At 33.8% G+C, this 26,284-nt stretch overlaps 3 protein-coding genes across 3 annotated transcripts; 2 read left to right on the top strand and 1 right to left on the bottom strand.

Annotated features, from left to right (window-relative positions):
- The first annotated feature begins 1,507 nt into the window (after window positions 1-1,507).
- Window positions 1,508-2,473, top strand: LOC104224008 (uncharacterized). The gene has a single exon (XM_009775559.1). The coding sequence runs from the start codon at window positions 1,508-1,510 to the stop codon at window positions 2,471-2,473; it is 966 nt and encodes a 321-aa protein (XP_009773861.1).
- A 5,217-nt stretch (window positions 2,474-7,690) lies between these two features.
- On the top strand, window positions 7,691-8,851 carry LOC104224006 (uncharacterized). The gene is made up of 2 exons (XM_009775556.2): window positions 7,691-8,154; window positions 8,536-8,851. The coding sequence occupies exons 1-2, from the start codon at window positions 7,719-7,721 to the stop codon at window positions 8,625-8,627; spliced, it is 528 nt and encodes a 175-aa protein (XP_009773858.1). The 5' UTR covers window positions 7,691-7,718; the 3' UTR covers window positions 8,628-8,851.
- Window positions 8,852-11,784: 2,933 nt separating this feature from the next.
- On the bottom strand, window positions 11,785-13,282 carry LOC104224007 (transcription factor DYT1-like). Its single transcript, XM_009775557.2, has 4 exons — window positions 12,814-13,282; window positions 12,530-12,706; window positions 12,239-12,415; window positions 11,785-12,083 (listed from the first exon to the last, which is right to left on the bottom strand). Exons 1-4 carry the CDS (start codon window positions 13,033-13,035, stop codon window positions 12,012-12,014), a joined length of 648 nt encoding a protein of 215 aa, XP_009773859.1. The 5' UTR covers window positions 13,036-13,282; the 3' UTR covers window positions 11,785-12,011.
- Window positions 13,283-26,284: the final 13,002 nt, after the last annotated feature.

Below are 26,284 nucleotides of genomic sequence, written 5' to 3'. Positions count from 1 at the left end.
GAAGAGAATAATTTGGAGTAACCAGAATGTAATTAGGAGAAAAACAAGTGAATCAGAGTATATTTCAATTGTGTCTGTCTTTACAAGTGACTAGATACCTCCCTTTTATCGGTGTCTTGAAGATATGCGTTTCCTTCAAATCATAATGAGGCTATTATGAATAATTAAAGACATTGAATGCTACATTACACAATCATTGTAATCAATACAAATTCTCTAACGTATCCGGTATTTAATGTCTATCGAATTCTGTATCTGCTCTTTATTATGGTCAGATCCGTTCCTTTTGATAAATGATCTAAATAGGTACGGGCGCTGAATCCTTCCCGTGCCTCTTCCTTTGCCTTTGCTCGTTTCTATTGTTGCCCGTGACTCTTCACTAATTATAATTCTTTAACTATTTGACCAGTTCACGTGTCTCAACATATATAAATTCAATTTTTTTCCAATACACTCATCCGCTTCACTAACCGCTAGGCTGTTTTTTCATGTCGATGTTATTAGCAGCCAAAGCAAAGAATGCACATCAATAATAAAAAGCAGTTCACTAGTTTGGGTGGAAGCAGGATGGATCTAGTCATGTTTTCTCATCTGCGTCATTTGGATAACTTATTTGTCTTGACACATTCATGTTGAACATGTGTCTTATAGGTGTTCATACAGTTCTTTGAAATATATCTAAAATTAGCAAAAGACTGCATATTCTTATATATTATATGAAATACTTAAATTAGTTACATATACCCATGTCAGGAAAAGAGAGTTTCTAAAGAGTCTTGATCCGTCTATTTCATAAGGTCCACACATGCTTCCACTGCACAAACGTCTCAACTGTTGCATACCAACGAGCTGATTAGTTCGAAATTTACTGAACACCCTAGGTACATAAATTTCTTAGAAGTTCAATTTTTTTTTTAACTGACAATATATAATTTTGTTCCACCATTATGCTTCATCAATTTTGTTTTTGTTCCACCATTATGTTAAGTTACATGTATACAATAGGTAACTGTTTAAAACAAGCATGATCTTACAACCTGAAAAGAGTAAATAACTTGCAATAATAAGTCAAATTACACTAAATAATGTTTAAAAGAAAAAAAATTACACTGCTTCCAGTATATATATATATATATCTTAGACCGTACTAGTATTATTTTCCCTGCAGACCTATCTCGTTCACACTTTCATAGTACTAAATATTAGTCCAGTATCAATCATGTGAATTTGACGTGCTTGTCTTTGATCATAGAGTAAGTGCAGAACAGTCACACACTTCCTTTTTCTATTTTCTTATCTGCTTGCATTATTATAGCATCATCCCAACCAACCATTATCCAGTGCCCATGTTCTTCCTTTCTCTATCAGTATCCATTTAGCATATGTGATATGGCTGAAATTATATTACCTTAATAATATGCGTATTCATCAAATACGAAGCAGATAAAACTATCAAAATTTGCAGTCTCCCTAGCAATTGTTCTCAGAAATTTGAAGGGTCCAATAGATGGCTTTCTATGACTACAATGGTGATGCTGGTGAGTGCCACTTGACTCCTTATTTCAGTGCCCTTTATGATTATAATGCTTTTCCAATTCAGTCTTCAATATCATATTCTTACTATGGATATAGCAATTCAGAGCAAATTGAACAGAGTACTAATTACAATTACTACTACACTACTCAAATGCATCCACAATTAAGTTACTCTGTTCACAATTCTACTGAGCCAAAACTTATCCACTATGAAAAGGCTGCTAATTCTTTGGAGACGCGATACATAATCTCTGATTCAACTAAAGAACATGATGACACTCTGTTTGAAGAATATGATCCAACCCCTTATGGTGGTGGCTATGACATGGCTCAAACCTATGGCAAATCCCTTAGCCCCTCCAATAAAATCTGTTATCCTCGATCGGTTCCTAAATCTAATGGACTTAAAGGATTCGAGTCTTTCGACTATGGATCAATTCCTTCACCCTATGTAAGCCACAATAATCAGCCAGAAGAACCTCAGGATCAAAGCAAAGAGATGGATGTCAAAGATGAGCGAATGTCTTTATCTGGTGTCAAAGAAAAACCCATTCTTGAGGATGACATTCTTGAAAAACCAATAGTACCTCTTCAACAAGATAAAGATTTTGTTGCTGGAAATGGAACTATAGGGGAATATGGATATGATTATGGGAGGCAATTGCAGCAAATTCCTTATGGTTCAGGCTTGGAATCTATGGATTTATGTGAAAGCCTATTTGGTTACTGGCCCTGCTTAGCCAAACAAAACCAAAGAAGAAACTTGAACTATATAAACAGTTCTGAAGATAGCAGCAATGAACAATGGCAAAGTACTGCAGATTATCTTTTTGGGAATCCCTTTGGATATGGTGGTAATGAAAGATATGGGAATTCAGCTTATAGCAATCAAAATTACTACAATCAGCAACAACCTTATTTTATGAGTGATTGTTAAGAAATACCTTATCCAATTTGTTCAAGAATAACTGTAGCAAATGGCCACACTTCATTTGCAATTTAGTACTAGTTCCTTTGACAGTTCTGTGCTGTTTGAAACATAAGGCTGAAGTTAATGTGACTCAAGGGCTAGTTTACAAAAACAAAGTATCCAGTAATTTCCATTTTCCTCGCCCCCAGAGCATTTGTTCAGCGGTAATAATGCAGCACGTATGTGTTAGGTCAAGTGTTCGAACCCTGTATCAAACAGAGGCTGGTATTTAAGCCCACAGGATAATGAACAACACTTCATTCTCTCTCCAAATAATAAGATATTTTACAAATTGCTTTCTTGTGTGAATCTTGCTGTAATCTAGTCTCTGTAGTTTATTTATTAATTAATTAATTAATTTATTTTGTTATGCTGTTATTGTCATTTAGTTACTGTTTTATATCCTGATTGGCCAAGCTTCTCAAGAGGCCAAAAGTGCTTTTTTTCTCGAGATCAATTTTTTTCCCCTAACTTTAGTTGTTTGGCCAGGCTTTTCTGGGGAAAAAGTACTTTTGAGAAGAAGCAGAAGTAGTTTTCGAGAAGCAGAAAAAAGTAGCTTACTCCCAAAAGCAAAAGCAGAAGCAGTTTTGTTTTTTCTTCTTACCTAAAATACCTTAACAAAATATAATATATACCAAAATAACCGTTAAACCTAATACTTAGGATATTAATGTATAAGTATTTCTTCTTATTTTTAGATAACTTTCTAATATAGAATGACTTTAGGGGTGAATGCTTTTGTATTTGTTGAATGAATTTTAATATATTTAACTTATATTAAAAGAATTAAATACTTTTTTATTTTATTTTCATTTTGTACTTAAATAAAATGAAAAGATTTAATTATTGCCTGTAATAACAAATTTTTGAGATTATTTATTTACTTATAATATTAACTATTAAGTAAAACTATTCATATCCTTATTCGTAATTTGTTACTTAAAAGCATTTTCTGAAAATCTTGGCCAAACACAAATTATTGCTCAGAAGTGCTTTTTAAAGTGATTAGTCATATACAAATTATTTCTTTCCAAAAGTATTTTTTTCAAAAAAACTTTTGAATTAAGCACTTATCAAAATAAGCTGATTTCTCCACGTTTGCCAAACACGGTATTAGTTATCTTGGTCCAATTTTATTTATCTAGATATAAGGTACGTTTAACTAAAAGGAGATATTCCTTAGGTGAAACCTCTAAGCAGACATGAGATTAACTAATTATGAGATATTAGCAGGACAAATAAAAAGCAAAAATATATAATAGTAGTTTAAATCTAGTGGTTGAGAGCTGGAGCTCATAAGCTCTTAAGCTCACATGAGCTTCACACAATTCCACTTTGGTGGACCTATGTGTAGGCTAACAATTTTTAAATAAAAAAAAATATCTAGCCATCTAGGAAAATAAAGTTGGCATAGATTCATAGAAGCAACAATAACAAATTTAGTGTGATCCCACGTAATAGGATCTGGGGAAGATAGAGCGTAAACAGACTTTGTCTCTACCTTATGAAGCTAGAGAGATTATTTCCGATAGACCTCGGTTAAAAAAAAATGAAAAAGAAGCAAAAATAACAAATAGTAACAACAGTAAGATAGGTGATATAAAGACAGAATAACCGAAGCAAATGAGCCAATATATAGTAAAAGAAACTTACGGATAAGAAGATAAAAACATACAAGACTAATACTAATGTAACCGGCATGAAAAGGAGACACTCACGCATATATACTAACCTTCTACCTTAATCCCAACCTCCATACTCTCCTATCAAAAGTCATATTCTTAGTAAATTGAAGCTCCGCCATGTCTTGCCTAATCACCTCTTCCGAGACAAAGTTAGCATAGAAGAATTACTATTATTTATTGTCCTGCTACAGATTAAAAGAAAATTTAATCATGATTTGCCTGAAAATGCAATGATCAACCTTTCTCTTCTTTCAAACTCAAGAGCTGTTAAACTTTCTTTTTTATTTATTTACTTTGACAAACTGTTGCATTTTCTTTGACATGTCCTCTTTGTCTTCCTTTGATAATAGCATGGTTTGCTGACTTGCTGATTGTACTACCACTTAACGTTCTTAGGAAAAAGATTTTAGGGGAAATTTAATGGAATAACTAATTTTGTATTATGAAACAATTATTATTTCTGAAAAATATAAATGAACGATAATAATTTACCAAGATTTTTTTTCTTTACACAGTCATTGATTTAATAGAAGTGGGCATATTTTTCATGATTCAATATTCTTTGAACGTAAGCTCTTCAACAACCTTATTGGAGACGAAGGGATATAAGGTTCTAAATAAAACCATAGCGAATATAAATATATTGTAACAAGTTTAGAGGTTTGGAAAAGTTAGAGCAATGTCACAAGGATGAAACATTAAGAATAGCTAATTATATTTTTTTATTAATAAAGAATGGAATGAGTGGAAAGGAAAGTCAGGTTTAAGACAAGCACAAGACATTCCAATCACTACATGCACGAAAAATAATTCGGCGAGGCATAAAAAGTCATAAAGAGAAAGAAAGTGGTTGCCTAGAATATCATTACGAATCATATCTTTTGTTAATTAAGATTACTAGCCCCTTGAAAAAGCTATTTTTTATACCATGGCATTTTTTCTCTGTCCCATGCTTTGTCTTAATGCCCGCGATTTTGGGTACTTTGTGGCAAAAAAATTCACCCCTTAATACCCCTCCCACGACCTTGACCGTCTATGAATTTGTCTTCTATTTTATTTTATTTGTTATAATAAATAATCGCAAATAAGTATTTGGTTCTTTACAAATTTGATGCCAATAAATATGCAAATCTATGCCGACAGTTTACACAATTTTATACAAATAACATGTATTACTCATGTAAGGTTGATTCAGAGTGAAATTTGAACATTTTTCAAGTGAATTAACTTCAATACGGATTTAGTTTTCTTATTCATTTTTAATACTTTAGAGAGAATCTATAATAATAAGAATAAATGAGGAGAAAGATTCAAAGTAGGTGGAACCTCGTAGTTTCCGTCAAAAGAGATTTTGATGAAAATAACAGATAGCAGTTCTAAGTTGTAATTTATGCAATTCTACTTGTGCCCGTGGCAGCTGCAACTGCTTCTTTCTGGCATGATTGGCTATCACACCATGTATTACTAACCTTTAACCCTAAGACAATTGTCTGGTGTCGCCTATACTTCTTATTTTAGTATGTACCTTTTCTGCCCTTTTCATGTCAGCCATCTAAGAATTGGATTTGAGCGTAATTGGGTATAATTACACAGTTTAGTATGTTTATTTGGCCAAGTAATTACTTGGTCAGTATAAAATTGGGTGTAATTGGAGGGGTGTAATTACACTCTCCAATTCTCAAGGGGGACTTGAGAATTGATGGTAATTACAAGGTTGAATTTTAGTTTCTTTCCCTTTTATTTTAATTTTAATTTTTTTTCTCTATAACTTTTTATTTATATTTTTAAAATTTTTAAATTTTATTTTTACTTTTAATTTTTTGTTTTAAATTTTAAAATATATTTTCTTTGTGCATTATTTATATTTTATTTCTCTACCTTTACTTCTTGTGATCCTATGAAATTGCTTATATTTTATTTATTTTATTATTCTATTTTTTGAAATTACACCTCCTAATATTAGAAATAATGAGTCATTAACAAACTTGGATAATGAGTGATGCAATTAAAGTGAAATTTCGTTGTTGAATGTGGTTATAAACTTAATATATTTCCTAATCTTAAGTTGTAGTGGAACTTACTATTATTATGTTGGAATTTGACATATGTTAAACTATTTTTTGTATTTTAAAATTATATTATATTCATGGTTCCAATTTACTTGTTTTAGTAGTATTGGCTCATATTGCATGTTGCTCATTTTTTAGTTAGAATTGATAGATTAATTTTGTCAAACATCTGAATAGTGTTATGACATTATATTTATAAATATTAATTTAATTTATCAAAAATGAATTCCATGTTATTTTACAAAACGTATGTTTTTAGTTCTTGTAAGTATCTAAATTAAATATTATTAATTTAATATATATATATATATATATATATATATATATATATATATATATATATATATATTATTTTTACACTATTAGTTATAAATATATGATTACTAATAATGTATATTAACGAAAAATATACATCTTAAATACCAAATATAATATCATTTATACTTACAAAAATTTGTAGGCATATATTTATTGTATTAACTTTTAAGTTTTGATAATTACTCCATTTAAAATTTTATCTAACTGTGTTATTACACTAGTGCAACCAAACAATAAACTTGTAATTACACTGTAATTACACTATGACAAACAAACATGTAGTCATAATTACACAACTATGTAATTACTAGGTCATGTAATTACTACCCTAATAATTACACCAATTCCAATTAGCTGGTAGCTTCCCAAACAAACCCATATTATGCCCTCTTGTCATGGCCCCATCTCATTTTTTTTTAACCCTTTTCACTAATTAAATGGTTACCCCACTTGAGTTATTGACCAAAATGACCATAGCCGCCACCTCAGAAGATTGTGAATTCTGATTTAGTACTTCATACTTATATTCTTTTGCCTTGAATACATCATACATGACTGCTTTGAAAGCTGAAGAACATTAAAATGGTGGACAGAAAATTATCCCAAAAATGGTATGACACAAGTTGAGAGATTTATTGAACCTTTTTTAGATTAAATGAGATCCTATTATACTGGATCTTTAACTTTTTACTTGCTTAAACGGGTTGATGAGGAATTCCTTATTTTTGTATTAGATTATTTCGATACTTACAAATAGCACTCAATTGTCCATTTGTGAATGTATGCATTGTAACAATAACATTGATAATGAATCTCAGTTGTCTATTTATCAATGCATTAAAAAAATGTATAGACAAAACCTCTCGAAGTTCAAATTATCCTAGTAAGTATATGTTGCTAACAAATGCCCAAATCATAGTGACCAAGAAGGTACTTTGGGAAATGATTGAATTTATATTCTTTTATAAAATACAACACCACATTTATAGGGACAACATCTTGAATTATTAAAAAGGGTAATATGGTAAATTAGTCAGACATAATTGAGGATATGGCCCACCTTCTCACACCATAAACCTTGTTAAAATCGACCCTTTTTTCTTCCTTCCTTTGAACCATTTTTACACCACTAGCTAATCCATGGCCAACCTTCACAGCCTCCTCAAGATATATACACTTTTTCTATCCATTTTTCTCTTCTCTTTCACCATTTCCTCAGCTTCAATCCATGATCTTCTCAGAAGCAGGGGCCTCCCAGCTGGGCTATTCCCAAAGAATGCTGTAAAATCATATGATCTTGATCAACATGGTCATCTTCAAGTCTACTTAGACAGTCCTTGTGTTGCAAAATTTGAGACAAGGGTGTTCTTTGACAGTGTTGTGAGAGCTAACCTTAGCTATGGTGGATTAATTGGAGTGGAAGGTCTTTCTCAAGAAGAGCTGTTTCTTTGGTTGCCAGTGAAAGATATCATAGTTTATGATCCTTCTTCTGGTTTGATCTTGTTTGACATTGGTTTGGCTCATAAACAAATGTCCCTTTCTCTCTTTGAAGAGCCTCCTATTTGTAGTCCTCAAGGTACCCTCTTTAATTTCTTTCATTCTTTATATAACGTTGTCAAAAATTCATTAATTCTTGATTCATTAGTTTGTCTTCTCTGATCTCCTTTTATCACAACTACTAGTTATTGTTTTTCAAGAACTTGTTTTTACCTTCTATTATGTTTGGCTATATAAGTGGTCGGAGCATCCAGAATTTAAATTTGACGAGTTTAATGTTTATGTTACCACCACTGAATTCACTGCATATGTTCCGTTCAGTTGAATCCCTCGGAACTACGCAACATCCGCCTCTGGAGTGGTGCTAATATAATTGGATCTGAAATTTGTTTGTTCTGAACCTAATAGAAGATGCAAAATATGTGTTCTTTCTAACATCTAAGCTTAAATTTCATTGCAGGAAATGCAGGTGTGTTAATGAAGAAGGAAGGAAGGAAAGAGACTGGATTTCAGATTGAAAGATATAAAGATCTTCCAGTCAGTGGAATCTGATATGCTTCCAGTTTTGGTTCTGTTTTTTAAATTTTGGCTTTGGCTTTGTCTCAATTTGAGGATGGTTGAAGACTTGAAGCTTGATAAAGATAAAGTGCATTGAGGTTCTCATTTAGGTGCTTGTAGGGTTGTATAAAGTGGAAACTAACAGTATAAAGTTTTGGAAAGAAACTGAGAATTTTGAAATCTTCATTTTAAATAATACTTGCCTGTTGAAATTGATATATCATGAGTCATGAAATACCCAAAGCAGAAATATATCGTGTGAGCATATATGGTATACTTCTGTCCTAAAATATTCACTTCCAATTCAAATCATTGCCTGCGTTGGCTGCTACAACCATTAAATCCTGGCCTATCTGACTCAAAATGAAGACAAATATAACATGAATAATTAAGGTAATGACATTTATGACAGTTAATTTCGAGAATGACCAGACTTCAAATAAATTTGGTCATAGTCAAATGGAGTATAAAATAACACATGTGATAGGGGCGGATATAGCTTTTGGCGGCCGGAGAAGGTACGCCAGCCAATTGCATATTTTCATTATACTAGAACTGTGCATATATGGTTGAAAATCCGAAAAGACTATATTTGATCATGTCATAAATATTCTCCTCCCTTTTCAGTGCCTATGACAGGAGTCCGGTTAAACAACATATTTTTCTGAGTTTTTAGGTATTTTTAAAATAAATTTTACATATTTTAAAATTATATAATAGTATTATAAATCACAATAACTAATTAAAATATAATAAAGTTTAAAAAAAATGTGATCAAGGAAAACTTGCTTTACATGATAGTGTCACAGTAAACAGAGGAAGTGACTAAATTGATACATGGTCCAAGCTATGGTCAAAGATAGAAATACAATTTCTATCTCTCTATAACAATACTTCACTATAAAAACCAAGTTTTTTCGGAACCAACTATGTTTTATATAACAAAATTTTACTATAACATTAAAAACTATTCGGAACAAACACCTACAGAAGTTCTGTTATAGAACTGTAAATCATGTTAATTATGTTGTAACTCATTGTTATTGTGCATATGTAGAATTACCCGTGAGTTAGACATAACTTGTAGCTAGGTAGGGTCACACTAATGTTTAGGGCACTGGAAGAAGAAATGAAAGAAAATCTGTAGCACCATTTTAATGTGTATCCATTTCTGCAGCAATATGCATGATGAGGTTTATTTGCATTGCTGTAATTGCATGACCTATTATATCAATTATGAGGGGCAATGTGGGCCACAGAAATAATTTGTAATCTTTAAGCTTGAAAAGACCAGGGTGGCCTGTAGATCCATGTGTTAATAGTATCAATTTTAGACTTTATACTAAACTTTTGCTGACCAGCTACTAGCATTGGGTCCACAGGTTTGGTCAGATTATTAATTTTGATTGAATAAGAAAAAATGTTAAGGAAGATAGTAATTATCATAATGGATTTCAAGTTGATTATTAAGCTTCTTGAAGAGAAAAGAGTGATCCTCCTAAATCAGATTTATGCTATTGATTTATGAAAGGAGACAATGAAAATGATATAGGTGGTTAGAATAGCGTCAAGTTTGTTGTGCAATCTTTTTTCATCTTCCTATCTTTGTCCTCTATATCTACAAATATACAATTTCCATTATTGTAGTTTTGGATCTTGTGTAAAATGACTTTGTCTAGAGCTGAAGCTTTGCTGGTTAAGACTACTTTGTTTTTTTTTATTCGCATTATTGAACTTTAATTTGGATCTTATGTCTCTACGGTTTCCAATATTGAAGTCTTGGATCTTATGTAAAATGTCTTTTAGAGATGAATCCTTCGCAAATCAAGGACTCTTTTGTTTTGTTATTTTTTCATTTCACAAAATAAAAAAGTTCGGGTTAAATTTCATAGACAGTCATTCAATTCTATATTTATTGCATCAAAGTCATAAAACTAAATTTGTTCCATAAATACGAGTAAGAAGTAGAATTCACGAGAGCCATAGGTTCCCCTCATCTTGGCACTTGGGCTTAGGCATGTGGCTTGATGGAAAATTTTTGGTCATAGACAAATATAACCTTTGTTAAAATATCTTCAACAGTTTTACCAAACTAAAATACTATTAGCTAGATATATGTAATTAGATTAGATTACTTAGCCATCTAAAATAAGCAAAAGCTTGTCATATATGTGAGTAACTTAACATTGAACCCTGTAAATATCTGAATTGGAAACCAAAAGGAGTAACAAAATCAGAATGGTATGTCTCAGCCCTGAGTATGTTCAGTTCTTCTTCGTGTGACTCGAATATAACAAAAAATGGAAGCAATAAGGGCAATGGCAAAGCCTCCAAGGATCAAGTCTCCACCGGCCATGGACTTGTCAAAAGAGTGATGAGTCCTTATATGTATGATTGCCGAAGCCTGATCACCTTTTCCTCCCTCAAACGGCGCAGGAGTTGGGGCTAATATCAAGGTGTCTAATCTACTAAGCGCGTAAGCATTTAGCATAAGCAAGACCAACTGAGCTAAAACTAGGCAAATGTGGAGAAACCTGAGCCTAGCCATAGGAAATATGAAGCTTGGACGTAGGAGATTTTGCCAAGTCCTAGTTGTGCAAGTATTGAATCCTATTAATAGAGGAAGACAGACTGAGAGAGTCTCTTTCGTGTTAATATTATAAAAAGGGTAGGTACACTTTCCATGGTCTTAAATTTTGAAAATTTGACGTCCAATTTGGTTTTCCAAATGGTCTTTGTTGGATTCTTGACCTGTTTGGGGATGATTTTAACAAGGGCAGGTTATGTTTGAGGCAGGTTTGTTTTTTGAGAACGACACTGGTCAGAGAACAGAGAAGAAAATAAGACAGACAGTGTTCACACGTCTAATATTGGTGTCTGTTCAATATTTTATTCCAACCAAGAGCATACTTCACTGGTCTTATTTAACTGTTTCTTGAGCTGGAAGTGACCAAAAATACTAAACATATTTTCATATCTAGAAGCCAAAAAATGTGAAGTCTGGATCCCACCATGGAATATTCAAGTCAAAAGCATATTATATTCAAAGTTGAATTAAGTCAAACTTGACTGCACGAAAAGCTATAGACTTAAGATAGAAGAAAGTGATTAGAAACATATGATATGTTGCTTCAGCAATATTTGGATGAAAAATAAAAGAGTTCACACAAGCTCTTTTCAGACAATTTGGATACAATGGATTTTCATCTTTTAATGATGGAAAACATGATTAAATCCTTTTGACATTCATAACCAAAAGTTAAAGGTACTCTGGCATTTCTCCAAAAAATCTAATTCCTATTAGAATATATGGTAAAAGAGCACTCAAATGAGACTAATATTACTAATAATAAGGAACTTATGCTGCTGCTAGTTTCTCTAGATGCCGCGGATGATTTCCAGCAAGATCTCTCTGATTTGATGAGCATCAATTAGTCCTCCGCGAACCACCTGAAATACATAGAAAGATAAACAAATTGGTTATGTTCTTATATTGCAGGACACAGAGTACAAAATATTAAGCAGGATATCTTTTCTGTGCTATTACAAAATCTTGATATCCTTAGGTAATGGTTGTAAATTGCTACTAAGATATGTTTGCTTACCTCCACAGATGAAGTAACAAGAAAAGCTCCTTTAGATGCAGTGACACTGGTGTCATTGAGATCAAATCCAAGAACATTCATTGCCTCCATCAGTTTAGTAAATCCACCTCTTTTCTTCTGGCAGACTATCTTCATCCAAAGCTTATTTGTACCAATGTGAGCCACTTGAACTTCAGGCTGTTTTATGAAAAAAATAATGTGTTTAAATGTCTGGTACTAGTAGATTAGGAAATTAAAGTTAAACTGAAGAATTAAAGATTGTAACTTTGGTTTATAAATAAAGTTACCTACCTCTATGCCCCAGTTAGCCATCTCCTCAGCAGTATCAAGAATCTCTTCACTTTTTCTCTCCAATTCCTCTCCATGAGTTGCCTCCATTTCTAAAAGCTGCTCACTTAGGTTGTTTACATTCGTTTGTAGCTCCCTAATGTAAGTGATGGCATCAGTAATTATGGTTTCTTTTGTCATCTGAAATCAGAAAAGAATTTAAGATTTTAGAAAATGGTTTAGATACATTCTTTAAAAAAAATGTCACTGGGATTTATATATTAGAATGAAGGGTTTTGATTCATTGCATTTGTAATGTTTGGGACCAAAGAGCGCAATTCAAGAAGCCTTTCACTAAGTTTTTGACGCCGCCTCCTCTCAGCATCAAGGTTCTTGGATTTGTATTCTCTAACTTCTCCCTCAATTTGCTTCCTTTTATCCATTTTCCCTCCTATTTTACTTCCTTCAGATATGTTTGAATCATCAAATGGAGTGTTAGGGAATTCCATTTTATCACACTTAATTATCATTTAATGCAAGTCAAAATGAGAATTCATCCAGTATGTTAAAATGGATTCCTAAAATTAGAAAGGAAATCTAAAGAGGGAGAGCAGGTGCTAATGATTAATGTTGAGTGCAGCACAAAAAAGAGGCACTGCACTGGTTTTTGTTGAAGGCAGGCAATAGGTTTATATAGGTGCTCCTCACAACAGAAACATTTCTTGGTGGTGGGAATCTTCTTGTTGCAGTTTGTTGGGCATTTCCTAATTGATCATAATGTACTTGGGGTGTTTTGAAAGGACTCATTTTTGGCATGAGAAAGAGTGTGTGTGTGGAGGTTCAGGCACTACAATATTGCTTTTTTGGCCTTAAAACTTTTCAATATTGCTGAACTATTGGAGAAAACTCATATGCTACTTCATAATTAACTAGTGATAACAGTGACTGAATGGAAAGGCCGACATACTGCCGAACAACTATGCCTTGATCCCAAATAGTTGGGGTTGGCTATCCTCATTAGTCACTATTTACGCGCTAATTGTCAACTTATCACAATCCTTTTCCTTTATAAGGACTTATATAATTAGCTACTGCTCCTGGGGTGTAAGCATACATTTTTAGGTTCGAACCTTTGACCTCCTAAAGCAAAATCGCATGACACCGCTTCATCAAACATGCATCCGTCCTTGACTACTCCCTCCATTTCAATTTATGTGATCCTATTTTCTTTTTAGTTCGTGCAAAAAAGAATGACCACTTTCCTTATTTGGAAACACTTTACCTTTACGTAACAATTTATAACCAAACAAAATATATGTGCCTTATTTTACACCACAAGTTTAAAAATCTTCTTGTTTTTCATAAACTACGTGTCCAGTTAAATAGGTTGACATAAACTGAAATGGAGAGAGTATAATTTTTTAGATCTTTACATAAAGAGGTTAAAGAGTGGCAACTAAAAAAAGAAAGAAGAATGGAAGGGCGGGAGTGTTGTTCGTTATGTTTGTGACTATTATGTGGTTGTTACTAGTATTAATGGCACAAGAAAGTACAAATGAGTGACCAGAGCTGCTTTAAGCAGGAATTTTTATTCTCATTTCACCTTTTCACTACTGACAAGAATAATATTTTAAGTACAACCTGATTTTGTAAAGCATTAGAAAGAGTTTATGTTATTCCAAGCATGTATTCTGTACTTTAACCGGTATATCTTTGAACTTCACTATCCATTTTCAGAATATTTACATGACATGTTCCACTTGGTAATCAAGGTTTATCAGAAAACACGATATCGCTATTTTGTGGGTTAACCAAGAAAATGAGGGATTTTTAGTCCTGATTGTTACTCTTTTTCTTTAAAAATTACAGCTTAATTTGTTCCAAATACTATATGTTATTTTTCCGCTTTTATTCTTTTCACCTTGCATTTATTAGCAAGTCTAAAGGCAAAAGGAGTTCAAATTTAAAATACAAAGAATTTATTTCAAAGAACTGATGGTGTAAAAGAATTTACTCTATCAAGCTATCGAAAAAATAACTACAAATAATTATTGATAATACATAGAATTAGTAATGTGAAAATTAGGCAGGTAACTATTAGACAAGTTAAGTTACACTGATATACAAATATTTTTTAGACTGAATGCGAAATTAAATTCATTTCAAAAATCTATTCACATCACAAAAACAAAGAATCGCATGTAAAGTAAAAATTCATTTATGCAAAAATTACATAAAAATACTACATGATGCAATACTTACGTTTGATAACCATAAGGTAAGAAATGGTAACATTGTAGATCAATTTGGCGAAGTGGTACTCAGCGCCAAAATAAGCAAATCAGATGTCTACTTCTTCACCTCTCCGCTGTCTCCTCGCCGGAAACAACAATGCACCCATCACAACAACAAAAGCTACCATTACTTCTTCAAGACCCACCTGTCGCACACCCCAAGCAATTGTAGATTATTTTAAAAGATCATCGGAATGCCCCAAATTCCGACGCCAACGCTTCCATTATGAAATTACCGTTCGCCAACTTGCCGATGCCAACCATTTCTCCGGCATTGAAGATATTATCAACAACGACAACAACAACATCCCAGTATAATCCCACAAGTGGAGTCTGGGGAGGGTAATATGTACGCAGACCTTACCCCTACCCCGAGGTGCAGAGAGGTTGTTTCCAGGAGACCCTCGGCTCAAGAAAGCAACAAGAGGCGATATATTAGTACTCTCAATAGACTCATAATAAAATAACATAACATAACATAAAATACATAACATAAAATAACAGAATAACAACAATATAAGAAATATAGGAAATACAAAAAAAATGGAAGGTATACTAATATCCAACAGATAAAGCCCTGCATCAGTAGCTGATCAGTAGCATCCTAAAAGTAACTCCTAACTGGCTAGTCTCACTCTAGTGCGCTGTAGAAATATTCACAACTTCTCTCTAACCTACAACCTTAATGCTCGAACTGCACAATTCCCTGTCAAGGATCATGTCCTTACTAATCCTAAGTCGTGTCATGTGATGCCTGATCACCTCTCCCCAATACTTCTTAGGTCTCCTTCTACCTCTCCTCGTGCCCACCACAGCCAGTCGCTCACACCTCCTCACTGGTGCTTCAGTTCTCCTCCTCAGAATATGCCCGAACCATCTGAGTCTTGCTTCCCGCATCTTGTCCTCTGTAGCAACCCCTTTGGGAGGGTACTACTTAGGAAAACAAATCTAATTTCCTACTTACAAAAATATTAAAAGAGATATTAATAAAAATATTCAGAATAATTTTAGTAGCGGAAGTAGGCCCATGCGAAAAGGTTCAAAGTGCAATATATTTTTTTTTTTGAAAATACACCATAATTTTATTTTAGATGAAATACAATGTCAAAATATTAACATATGGTGATAACCCTTCTGGATTAATCAACAGATTAAAGCAACTTCCTAACATATTTATACAATCATTCAAAATCACTACAAGTTTATATTGTACATAAATTTTAAACTATAGGATATATATAAAAACAAAGGCAACTAGTTTTCTCCTTTTCTACATATTTACAAGACAAAGTGTAAATTCAGCATATTACAAGACTTGAGTTATTAAAACACCCTAATACAATAAAATAGGTTACAAATTCAAGCTACAAGATTTTGGTCTTTAAAATCCAACAAGCCTCCAAATAACATAAGTGTGACATATATATATATATATATATATATATATATATATATATATATATATATATATATCATGTATATCATGTATATAATGTACATGTCCCAAAACTATGCAAACGAAGGTGCATATGCAAATGTGATCTCCATAAATTCTCCCAAAGAGACTACTTCACCCTGGCCATCTTCAGATTTCATCCCGAACATTTCCTACGATAGAAAACAACTATCGCTAAGCATAAAGCTTAGTGGTGTATAAACTTTAGGCTTGGAGTCATTAAATTCTCCAATTCCCCTTTTCAGTCATAGTTAGCTCAATTTAACATAATTTAAAACAAGTGAACAAATATATCAAACATATCAATATCAAACTTTGAAGTGTTTCCAAATATCAATAACAATGTTCAAGAGTCTAGAAAGTGTATACTATCAATTTAAGAGAGTATACCAAATATCCATTTTTCGCCCAATATGTACGTCATGCCATCACACTAAGCATAATCAGATATCAAGATGGACCGAAGCCCCAAATCAAGTAGGGTCAAAACCCAATAGACAAGAGAATCAAGAACCATATTAAAAATGGCTTCCTAGTTCGTACTTAACACGGACAAGTTCCATAATCCAAGACGAACTACAAATCCAAAGTCAAGATGGCAAAAGATCCGAATCAAGAGGCATGCCAAGTGAGTGACAAAGTCACTGCCACAAGAAGGACAAAGTCCCAACAAGAATGCAAAATGATCAAACAATCTGTACGAATGAGCGATTTAGCAAATATCTTACAATACTTGATATAGTACGAATATAACAATATAAATTGAAGCCAAGAAAAATAAAATATCAAGTTATTTCAACATATTCCAGCAAGCAAAAAGAGTACAAGTTTATACACAAACCTTGGTGTTTTACCACGAAACAGTTCAATCACAACTTGGGGACGTTCGAATCGTCTACGCCGTAAACAAACCAAATCTGTCCACTCCCTCAAACACTTCCCCTTTGATTTTTTTTCAAGGGTTTATATACCTTAAATACATAATCAAATATCTAAATAAGTTCAGTGATTTAGCAAGTCAAACTAAATATGATATTGGTGAAAATTACTCAAAAAAGTTTGAAACAGAAATTCTGGACAGTATCACTGTTCCGAGTTGTGACTCAGTTTTGAAGATCTAGACTTTCTGGTCTTCACAAAAGTTGTATATCTATATCTTACTGTTTCAAAACATCTTGTATCATCTCCATATCAATTTTGAACAAAAAGTTATGCTAAAATTACTAACAGCAGTACATGGAGTATTTCTAAAACTGAAAATCTGGATAGCACCTGCCCTGTACTTTCTGATCCTTTTTCAGGTAAATACCGACAAACCTAGATTTTGGTTCCTTCATAAGAGTTATAGATTTATGAAATACCTTTCCAGAAAGTCCTGGATCACTTAAATCGGAGCTCTGTACAAAATGATATGTAGCAAATTCTAGTAGGTGTCTAGTATAAAAACAAGTTTAGAAACTTACCAAGAGGAGCAACTTGATCTTCACCAAAAACGAAATTTGCTTGTTGATTTAGTAGAACTCCATGGTTTTTTTTTCATGAAACTTCAGATTTTCAAGTTTCTACGGAGGAGAGATATAGAGAGAGATAGAGAGAAGGAGGGATAGATAAAAAGAGAGAGATGTATTCTTTGTCTTGAAGAGTAGAAACAAAATGGTTACCCAACCACTAAATATTCTTAGATAAATACAAAAGGTTGGAAACCAAAACTTAATTATATATTATATTTAATAACAACTAGTCAAAATAATATTAAGTGTTACATATAGCATCATGAAACTTCATTGCCAATATTAACACAACCTAAAGTAAGAAATTTTCATACATTGACCATTTCACATTTAGGAAGTGCAAAGTAAAATATTTTGCCGTTATAAAAATGCTCAATCAAGAATGCAAATATTATAAAAAAATTTGGGGTGTTACAACTCTCTCCCCCTAAAAAAATTTCGTCTCGAAATTTACCTTGTACTAGTCCCGAAACAAATGTGGATATTAAACTCGCATATCCTCTTCTCGCTCCCAGGTAGCTTCTTCGCCTGAATGATTTCTCCAAAGAACCTTCACTAATGGGATTCTCTTATTTCTATGCTCTTTTATCTCACGCGCTAAGATTTGGATTGGTTCTTCTTCATATGTCAAATCAGGATTAACCTCAATAGACTCAATAGGAAGAACATGAGATGGATCTGAGCGGTATTTTTGAAGCATAGAAACATGAAAGACATTGTGGATCTTACCTAATTCAGGTGGCAAAGCTAGCTTATATGCAACCGGACCAATTTTCTCAAGTATTTCATAAGGTCCAATGAATCGAGGACTAAGTTTACCTTTTTGGCCAAATCTCATAATCTTCTTCCATGGAGAAACCTTTAAAAATACCTTATCGCCCACCTGATGCTCAATTTCACGTCTTTTAAGATCAGCATAGGACTTTTGTCTGTCTGAAGAAATTTTCAAACGATCCTTGATGATTTTTACCTTATCTTCAGTTTGTTGCACAATCTCAGGACCCACAAATTTTCTTTCACCAACCTCATTCCAACAAAGAGGCGTTCTACATTTTCTCCCATATAAAGCTTCATAAGGAAGCATGCCTATACTTGATTGGTAGCTATTATTGTAAGCAAATTCTATTAGGGCTAAGTGTTTGTCCCAATTACCCTTAAACTCAATAATGCAGGCTCGAAGCATATCCTCCAAGATTTGTATTACCCTTTCAGACTGGCCGTCCGTTTGTGGATGGAAAGCGGTACTAAAATTCAACCTGGAACCCAAAGCTTCTTGCAAGCTAGACCAAAATCTAGATATAAACCTCGGATCTCTATCAGACACAATACAAACAGGGATTCCATGCAGCTTCACAATCTCATTAATGTACAATTCTGCTAAACGTTCAAGTAAGTAGTCCATTCTGATTGCCAAGAAATGAGCACTCTTAGTTAGTCTATCTACAATGACCCAAATTGCATCATGATTTCTTTGAGTGCGTGGAAGTCCAGAAACAAAGTCCATCGTTATCCTTTCCCATTTCCATTCAGGTATTGACAAAGGTTGCAGGAGACCAGTTGGGACTTGATGTTCAGCCTTTATTTGTTGACATACCAATCATTTAGAAATGAACTCTGCAATGTCTTTCTTCATACCACTCCACCAATAGCGCTCCTTAATGGTCCAATACATTTTAGTACCTCCAGGATGCATTGCATAAGGTGAACTATGTGCTTCAATTAAGATCTGCTTTCTCAATTCATCATCATTAGGAACACACAACCTATTTTTATAAAATAAGGTACCATCTTTCCTTAATGAAAAATTTGATTCTCTTCCATTTTGGACTTCTTCAACCCGTTTCACAAGCTTCTCATCTAACTTTTGTGCTTCTTGGACTTGCTCAAGTAAGACTGGCTTGACTTGCAAATTAGCAATGATAGAACCATTAGAATTAAATGAAAGGCAAACATTCATGGCTCTTAATTCAAGAAGCAAAGGCAAATGGACTTAGAGTTAAACTTGCAAGGGAATTGCGACTCAACGCATCTGCAACCACATTGGCTTTACCAGGATGATAATCAATCGTGCAATCATAATCTTTGATGAGTTCAAGCCATCTACATTGTCGCAAGTTTAACTCTTTTTGTGTACCCAAGTACTTCAAACTCTTGTGATCAGTAAATATGTGACACTTCTCTCCGTATAAGTAATGCCTCCAAATTTTTAAGGCAAAAACAATGGCAGCAAGTTCAAGATCGTGAGTGGGATAATTCAACTCATGTGATTTCAACTTTGGAGAGGCATAAGCAATTACTTTCCATTCTTGCATCAAAACACAACCTAAGCCACGATGAGATGCATCACTGTATACCACATAATCTTTTCCTTCAGCTGGCAAAGAAAGTATTGGAGCTTGTGTCAATAAGGATTTGAGCTTTTCAAAGCTCTCTTGACACTTGTCATACCATACAAATTTGGCGTCTTTCCCCAAAAGTTTGGTCAAGGGAGAAGCTATAATAGAGAAGCCCTTCACAAACCTTCTGTAGTATCCTGCTAAACCCAAGAAACTTCTTATCTCAGTTGGAGTTTTAGGGAGTTTCCAATCAACAATAGCTTGAATCTTACTAGGATCAACCTTCACACCTTCAGATTATACAATGTGCCCTAAAAAAGCCACTTCATTCAGCCAGGATTCACATTTGGAAAGATTCGCGTAGAGTTGTCTCTTTTTCAGAATTTGCATGACAATTCGGACATGCTTATCATGATCTTCTCTATTCTTGGAATAGACTAAAATGTCATAAATAAACACCACCACAAATCGATCGAGATAAGGCTTGAATACACGGTTCATTAGATCCATAAATGCAGCAAGAGCATTTGTCAAACCAAATGGCATTACCAAAAATTCATAATGGCCATACCTGGCCCTAAAAGCAGTTTTAGGAACATCTTGCTCCCTCACACGCAACTGATAATATCCAAACCTCAAGTCAATTTTTGAGAATAAGCTGGCACCCTTTAGTTGGTCAAACAAGTCATCGATTCTAGGCAGTGGATATTTGTTCTTGATTGTTACCTTGTTCAGCTGTCGATAATCAATACAAAGCCTAAGAGTGCCATCTTTCTTTTTCACAAATAAAACAGGAGCTCCCCAAGGTGAAATACTGGGACGGATAAAACCCTTCTCAAGAAGTTCTTGCAATTGAGCCTTCAACTCTTTTAATTCAGCTGGAGCCATTCTATAGGGAGCGATAGAAATAGGAGTAGTTCCAGGGACAAGATCTATAGGAAATTCAATCTCCCTTTCTGGAGGCAACCCAGGAAGATCATCAGGAAATACATCAGGAAAGTCGCACACAGTTGGTATGTCCTTAAGACTTGGACTCCCCAATCGTGTATCGACTATATGAGCAAGATAGGCATCACAACCTTGACAAATCATATTCCTTGCCAAGACCGCAGAAATAATATTAGATGTCAATGATCTTTCTCCTTGAACTACCATGTGTGAATATGCAGGAGTTCTAAATGTCACTTGCTTCAACCTACAATCAATCAATGCATGGTGCCTATGGAGCCAATCCATGCCAACAATAACATCATAGTCTCGGAAGGGCATTTCAAGCAAGTCGACAGGGAATACCAGATTTTGAATCATGAATGGACAATCTCGGTAAATCCTGTTAACAACGGCCTGATGACCTAATGGACTCGTGACCAACACATCAAAGTCAAGTCTCACAGATTTAACAGTATCGGGAAATGCAAGTGATGAGCAAACATAAGAGTGCGAAGATCCAGGATCAAATAATGTAACAACAGATATGCCAAATAAGTAAAATTTACTAGCAACCACGTCCGGACCATCCTGGTCATTCTTCTGTCTCATAGCATAAACTCGTGCAGCAGCTCTCGACCCACCAGCCTGATTAGCTACACTCGAGCTGCTTGTATATTTCGAGGTCTAGCACTACTATTAGCTTGAGAATGAGTAGTGACAGGCTTTTGAACTGATCCTTCGGTATGTGTATAAGAAAGAGGATTAGGATTAGGACAATCCTTCACTTTATGATCCATACTTCCACAATTAAAACAAGCACCAGAAGCTCGTCTACATGCACCATAATGATTCTTCCCGCACTGTGCACAAATAGGTGTATGAGTTTTGCCCTGGCCATAACTTGGAGTATTGGCGGTAGAAAAATTTGACTTATTCTGCTTATGATGTAATGATTTATTTGTACTCTCGGTCTTGGAATAGTCAAACTTTCCCTTTTTGGATGGACCGCCATATTCTGAATTACCCTTCCTAAACCTGTTTTCTCTCCTACTAGCTTATTCCTTGTCAATTCTTTCCCAAGTAAGTGCAGCTTAAATCAGCTTGAAAAAATCATCAAGTTGTAAAATTGCCACTGATTTTCGAATGTAACCATTTCCCGAATTCCGTGGTTCTAGCACGGTCGCTCAACTGTTATATTTGGCATATTTACTTTATTTTAATACATGTTTTAGCCTATGGTTCAATTTTAACTTTATAACCGCTTTATTTAAATATTTTTCAGGAAGATTCAACGTCATGTAAAATACATCTTGAACCACGTCACATAAATGCACTCGCGGTCCACGACACATTTTATTTAACGTTGTTGAGATTTGGATTTGGGTCACATAAATGCACATCCGAGTTTAGGGAAGTAATTTTTAAATAGCGCGCCTAAAACTACTACGCATTTTCAAGTTTGCGAGGGCCATGAAAAATTCAACTAATGGCGCACCTCAAATTTAAAAGAGTTCATATTAATTATCCTAGGGTCATGTGTTATGGAATTATTTATGGGGAAAATGTTATAAATTAGTAATTGTCTAAATATGGGTCAACTCATGAATTGTATATACGTTGGGTCATTAACATTACTCCTGGACAGCGTAGAAGCTAAAGAAAATGCCAAACACATTTCAACCATAAACGACACCATCAATATAATCATGCTGCAAAGAATTAAAAGAAAAGACAGGAAACTAAAAAGAACATCTCACCAATCACAAAGATAACAACAAAATATTTCACGAAAACATCAAACAATCCATTTGATAATATTGATATTTCCAACAGATCTTCGTAGTAAGAAAATGATAGAAAAAATTAAAAAATAAACCCACCTCTTTGTTCATTAACTCCACAAAGTGCAGTCCACAAAAAAATTGTAAAAAAAATCTTTATATTTTCTTTGATAAAAATTAGTGCTAATATCTCATGAATCCAATTAAAACTAATAATACTGAAAGAAACAAACACATATTGAGAGGAGAAAAATTAAGCTAACATTGTAAAGGCACTCAATCATTCAACCAAATACGTCAAAGCTTCAAAATCATCCGAAAACATACAACGTAATGAGAGAGAGAATGAACCTTTAAAAGCGGGAAATTCCTTTAAACAATGCCGCAACTACAGATGCACGATTGTGCAGCGAAGAGAGAAACAGAACTTCGCCCAAAAAAAAAACTCGTTGTGAACTAGAACGGAACTCGAACAAAACACACGACAGGAGCACTCGAACGGAAACCTCGATGATTTTGACGGACTGAGATGCTTTTCATGGCTGGCTTTCGTGGCTTTGTTGTTGCATTTTTCTGCTGAGTTTTGGAGTTGTTTTGGTGATGCAAATGGGAGTTTTCAAAGGCTGGTTTACATGGCTTCAAAAAGAAGAAATTGGATCTGATTTTGTGAGGAAGAAGATGACTCAGATCCCTCCTCCTTCACCTTCCTTTCTCTTTTGATCTCTTTTTTATTTTGCTCTCTTTTTGTTTTTGTTTTTTTCGATCTCCTCTGTTTTTTTTTTGTTCCTTTTTGTTTTTGCCTCACTTTTCTTCTGCTTTTTCTTTGTGAGCTCCCTCCCCAGATATTTTGGCATTTTTTTCTTCCTTCCTTCTGTGTGTGCATGTGTTATATATAACGAAAAAAAAAACTTAGAAAGGAAAGATTCCCTAGCTCTAATTTTTGTCCTCATTCCCCTTCCCTCATGTGCCAAAAAACGTGAATGAAAATTAAAAGGGGTGCATGTGAGTTTGTTATGGGGAGTTGATAAGAAAGCATCTTTTGGCAAGTTGCACAATTTATTATCTCTTGTTCTTTAATTTTTTTTTCTTTTTTTTAGATTTTCTTTTATTCTAAAGATGAATTAAAAATAGCTTTATAAAGATACTAGTATATTTAAGATAGTAAAAATATTTAGAGAAGACACATAGCTACTATATTAATGAAATTTAACTACTACTCAATATATACTAAAATGTAAAATATTTTTTGATCTTTTTCTTCTCATCTTTTTTTTTTGGAAAATAACATGACAAGACTATTTTGTATTTTTTTTTTCAAAATATCAACTAGCTAGGATAAGGAAAAATATTTTTGTAGTTTTTTTTTTGATAAAATAAAGTAAAGAGAGCGATACTAAACCTAAACTGAATATTTACGCTAAAATATGAAAAATCTTGGGGAGGGTCAAAAATCACATGTCTACAATTGTCTTTGCTATTTCAGCCCCGTATGCTGAAGTTATGCGAAAAAGCGGGTATGTTTGCAATTGTTTTTGTAAAGCGGGCACAAGTTAAAACGTGACATAAAAAGCGGGTATAGATGCAAATTTCCCTTAAAATGGTCAGTTCAATCCATCCCTACATGGGTTACCAGGCCCCACGGGCTGGTTTATCATTTTTTAAAATTATTTTAATATTTTTTAAATTTAAGTTTTAACCTAAAATGTAATATATATAAAACATACTAGTTGTTGGATAAAAAGTTTCGGCAAAACTTAATAATTTTGACATTGTTCTACTAAATTACAATAAAACACAAAAATGAGGACATTATTTCATTTATTAAAAGTCAATATTCAAAACAAACTACTCAAAAATATTTTCAAGGTACTCGTGGCATATCCCAACATATCATCTTCATCAAGTACGTTTGAATTCTCTTGTGAAATAAAAATGTCTTAAAATCTTTACTCTTATCTAAATATATAATTATATGCAATGTTAATTAGTTAAACATTATGAAATAATTAAAATTTTAAGAACAAAAAATATTTATATCCGCATAAAAAATATTATAAGTTTGAGATTACATAACTCTTCTTGTTATTTTCAGTTCCCTACATATTTTTAATTAAATACGTTATTAAGCCCACGGACCGGCCTAGTCCAGCCTCGTGGGACACTAGATTACATGGGCGGACTTAAAAACCCCGTTTTTAAATGGGTTTCAAAAATCTTAACACAACCCTATTAAATTACGAGTTGGGTTGGGCCGGCCCAACGAGGCAAGACTATATTGACGGCTCTAATGTGATTTGCAAAATGTTCTACCTATTGGTAAAAATTGCATGGGGCGCCCTATTCGGTCGCCCTCATTTAACCTATACCCATTTTTAAAAAAAGTTTAAACTTGTACCCATTTTTAAAAAAAGTTTAAACTTGTACCCATTTTTAAATAACTTCAGCCCCCTTTCTCCTCCTCCTCCTCCTCCTCCTCCTCCTCCTCCTTTTTCTTCTTCTTTTGCTGCTGCTATTGTTGGTGCTGCTATGAAACTTCAGTTCATGAGATGATTGCCATAAATATATTTATCAGATTATTTAAAAATAAATTATAAATAATTACATAAGTTAGTAGACAATAATTTGTGAATATTCCACGTACTAAAAGTTTAAGGTCACACTTTAGTGATTCTTTTCATGATAATTCTGTTCTTTTCACGTTTATTGTTTTCAAAATTTATGATTTAGATACTGTTGACAATCTGATTATATTAGAAAGCTTTTTCAAAAACTTCAGCTTATATAGTGCTGAAATTTTTACAAATGAACTAACTCAACTTCTTCTTCCTCTTCCTCCTCCTCCTCCTCTTCTTCTTCTTCTTCTTCTTCTTCTTCTTCTTCTTCTTCTTCTTCTTCTTCTTCTTCCTCTTGTTCTTCCACTTCCTCTTCCTTTTCTTCCTCTTCCTCTTCTTCTTCTTCTTCTTCTTCTTCTTCTTCTTCTCCTTCTCCTTCTTCTTCTTCTTCTTCTTCTCCTTCTTCTTCTCCTTCTCCTTCTTCTTCTTCTTCTTCCTCTCCGTCTTCTCCTCTTCCTCTTCCTCTTCTTGTTCTTCTTCTTCTTCTTCTTCTTCTTCTTCTTCTTCTTCTTCTTCTTCTTCTTCTCCGTCTTCCGCTTCTTCCCCCTCCTCTTCCTCCTCCTCCTCCTCCTCCTTCTTCTCCTCCTTCTCTTCTTCTTCTTCTTCTTCTTCCTCTTCTTCTTCTTCTTCTTCTTCTTCCCCTCCTCCTCCTCCTCCTTCTTCTTCTTCTCCTTCTTCTCCTTCCTCTCCTTCCTCTCCTTCTTCTCCTCTTCCTCTTCTTCTTCTTCTTCTTCTTCTTATTCTTCTTCTTCTCCTTTTCTTCTTCTTCTTCTCCTTCTTCCGCTTCTTCCCCTTCTTCTTCATCCTTCTCTTCCTTCTTCTTCTTTCCCTTCTCTTCTTCTTCTTCTTTTTCCTCTCC

Source organism: Nicotiana sylvestris, chromosome 2, assembly GCF_000393655.2.
Source record: "Nicotiana sylvestris chromosome 2, ASM39365v2, whole genome shotgun sequence".
In the NCBI taxonomy this organism is placed as follows: Eukaryota; Viridiplantae; Streptophyta; class Magnoliopsida; order Solanales; family Solanaceae; genus Nicotiana; species Nicotiana sylvestris.
Note: the sequence above shows the minus strand (reverse complement) of the source record. Positions and strands in the feature narration are given on the sequence as shown.

What these genes read in the sequence shown, in the direction of transcription:
- LOC104224007 (XM_009775557.2), bottom strand. Translation starts at nt 13,035, where the DNA reads ATGATAATTAAGTGTGATAAAATGGAATTCCCTAACACTCCATTTGAT. An exon ending in TGGCTAACTGGGGCATAGAG is followed by an intron (nt 12,416 to 12,529) that starts GTAGGTAACTTT and finishes TTCATAAAACAG; the next exon opens with CCTGAAGTTCAAGTGGCTCA. An exon ending in TTGTTACTTCATCTGTGGAG is followed by an intron (nt 12,084 to 12,238) that starts GTAAGCAAACAT and finishes TATGTATTTCAG; the next exon opens with GTGGTTCGCGGAGGACTAAT.
- LOC104224006 (XM_009775556.2), top strand. Translation starts at nt 7,719, where the DNA reads ATGGCCAACCTTCACAGCCTCCTCAAGATATATACACTTTTTCTATCC. An exon ending in TCCTATTTGTAGTCCTCAAG is followed by an intron (nt 8,155 to 8,535) that starts GTACCCTCTTTA and finishes ATTTCATTGCAG; the next exon opens with GAAATGCAGGTGTGTTAATG.
- LOC104224008 (XM_009775559.1), top strand. Translation starts at nt 1,508, where the DNA reads ATGGCTTTCTATGACTACAATGGTGATGCTGGTGAGTGCCACTTGACT.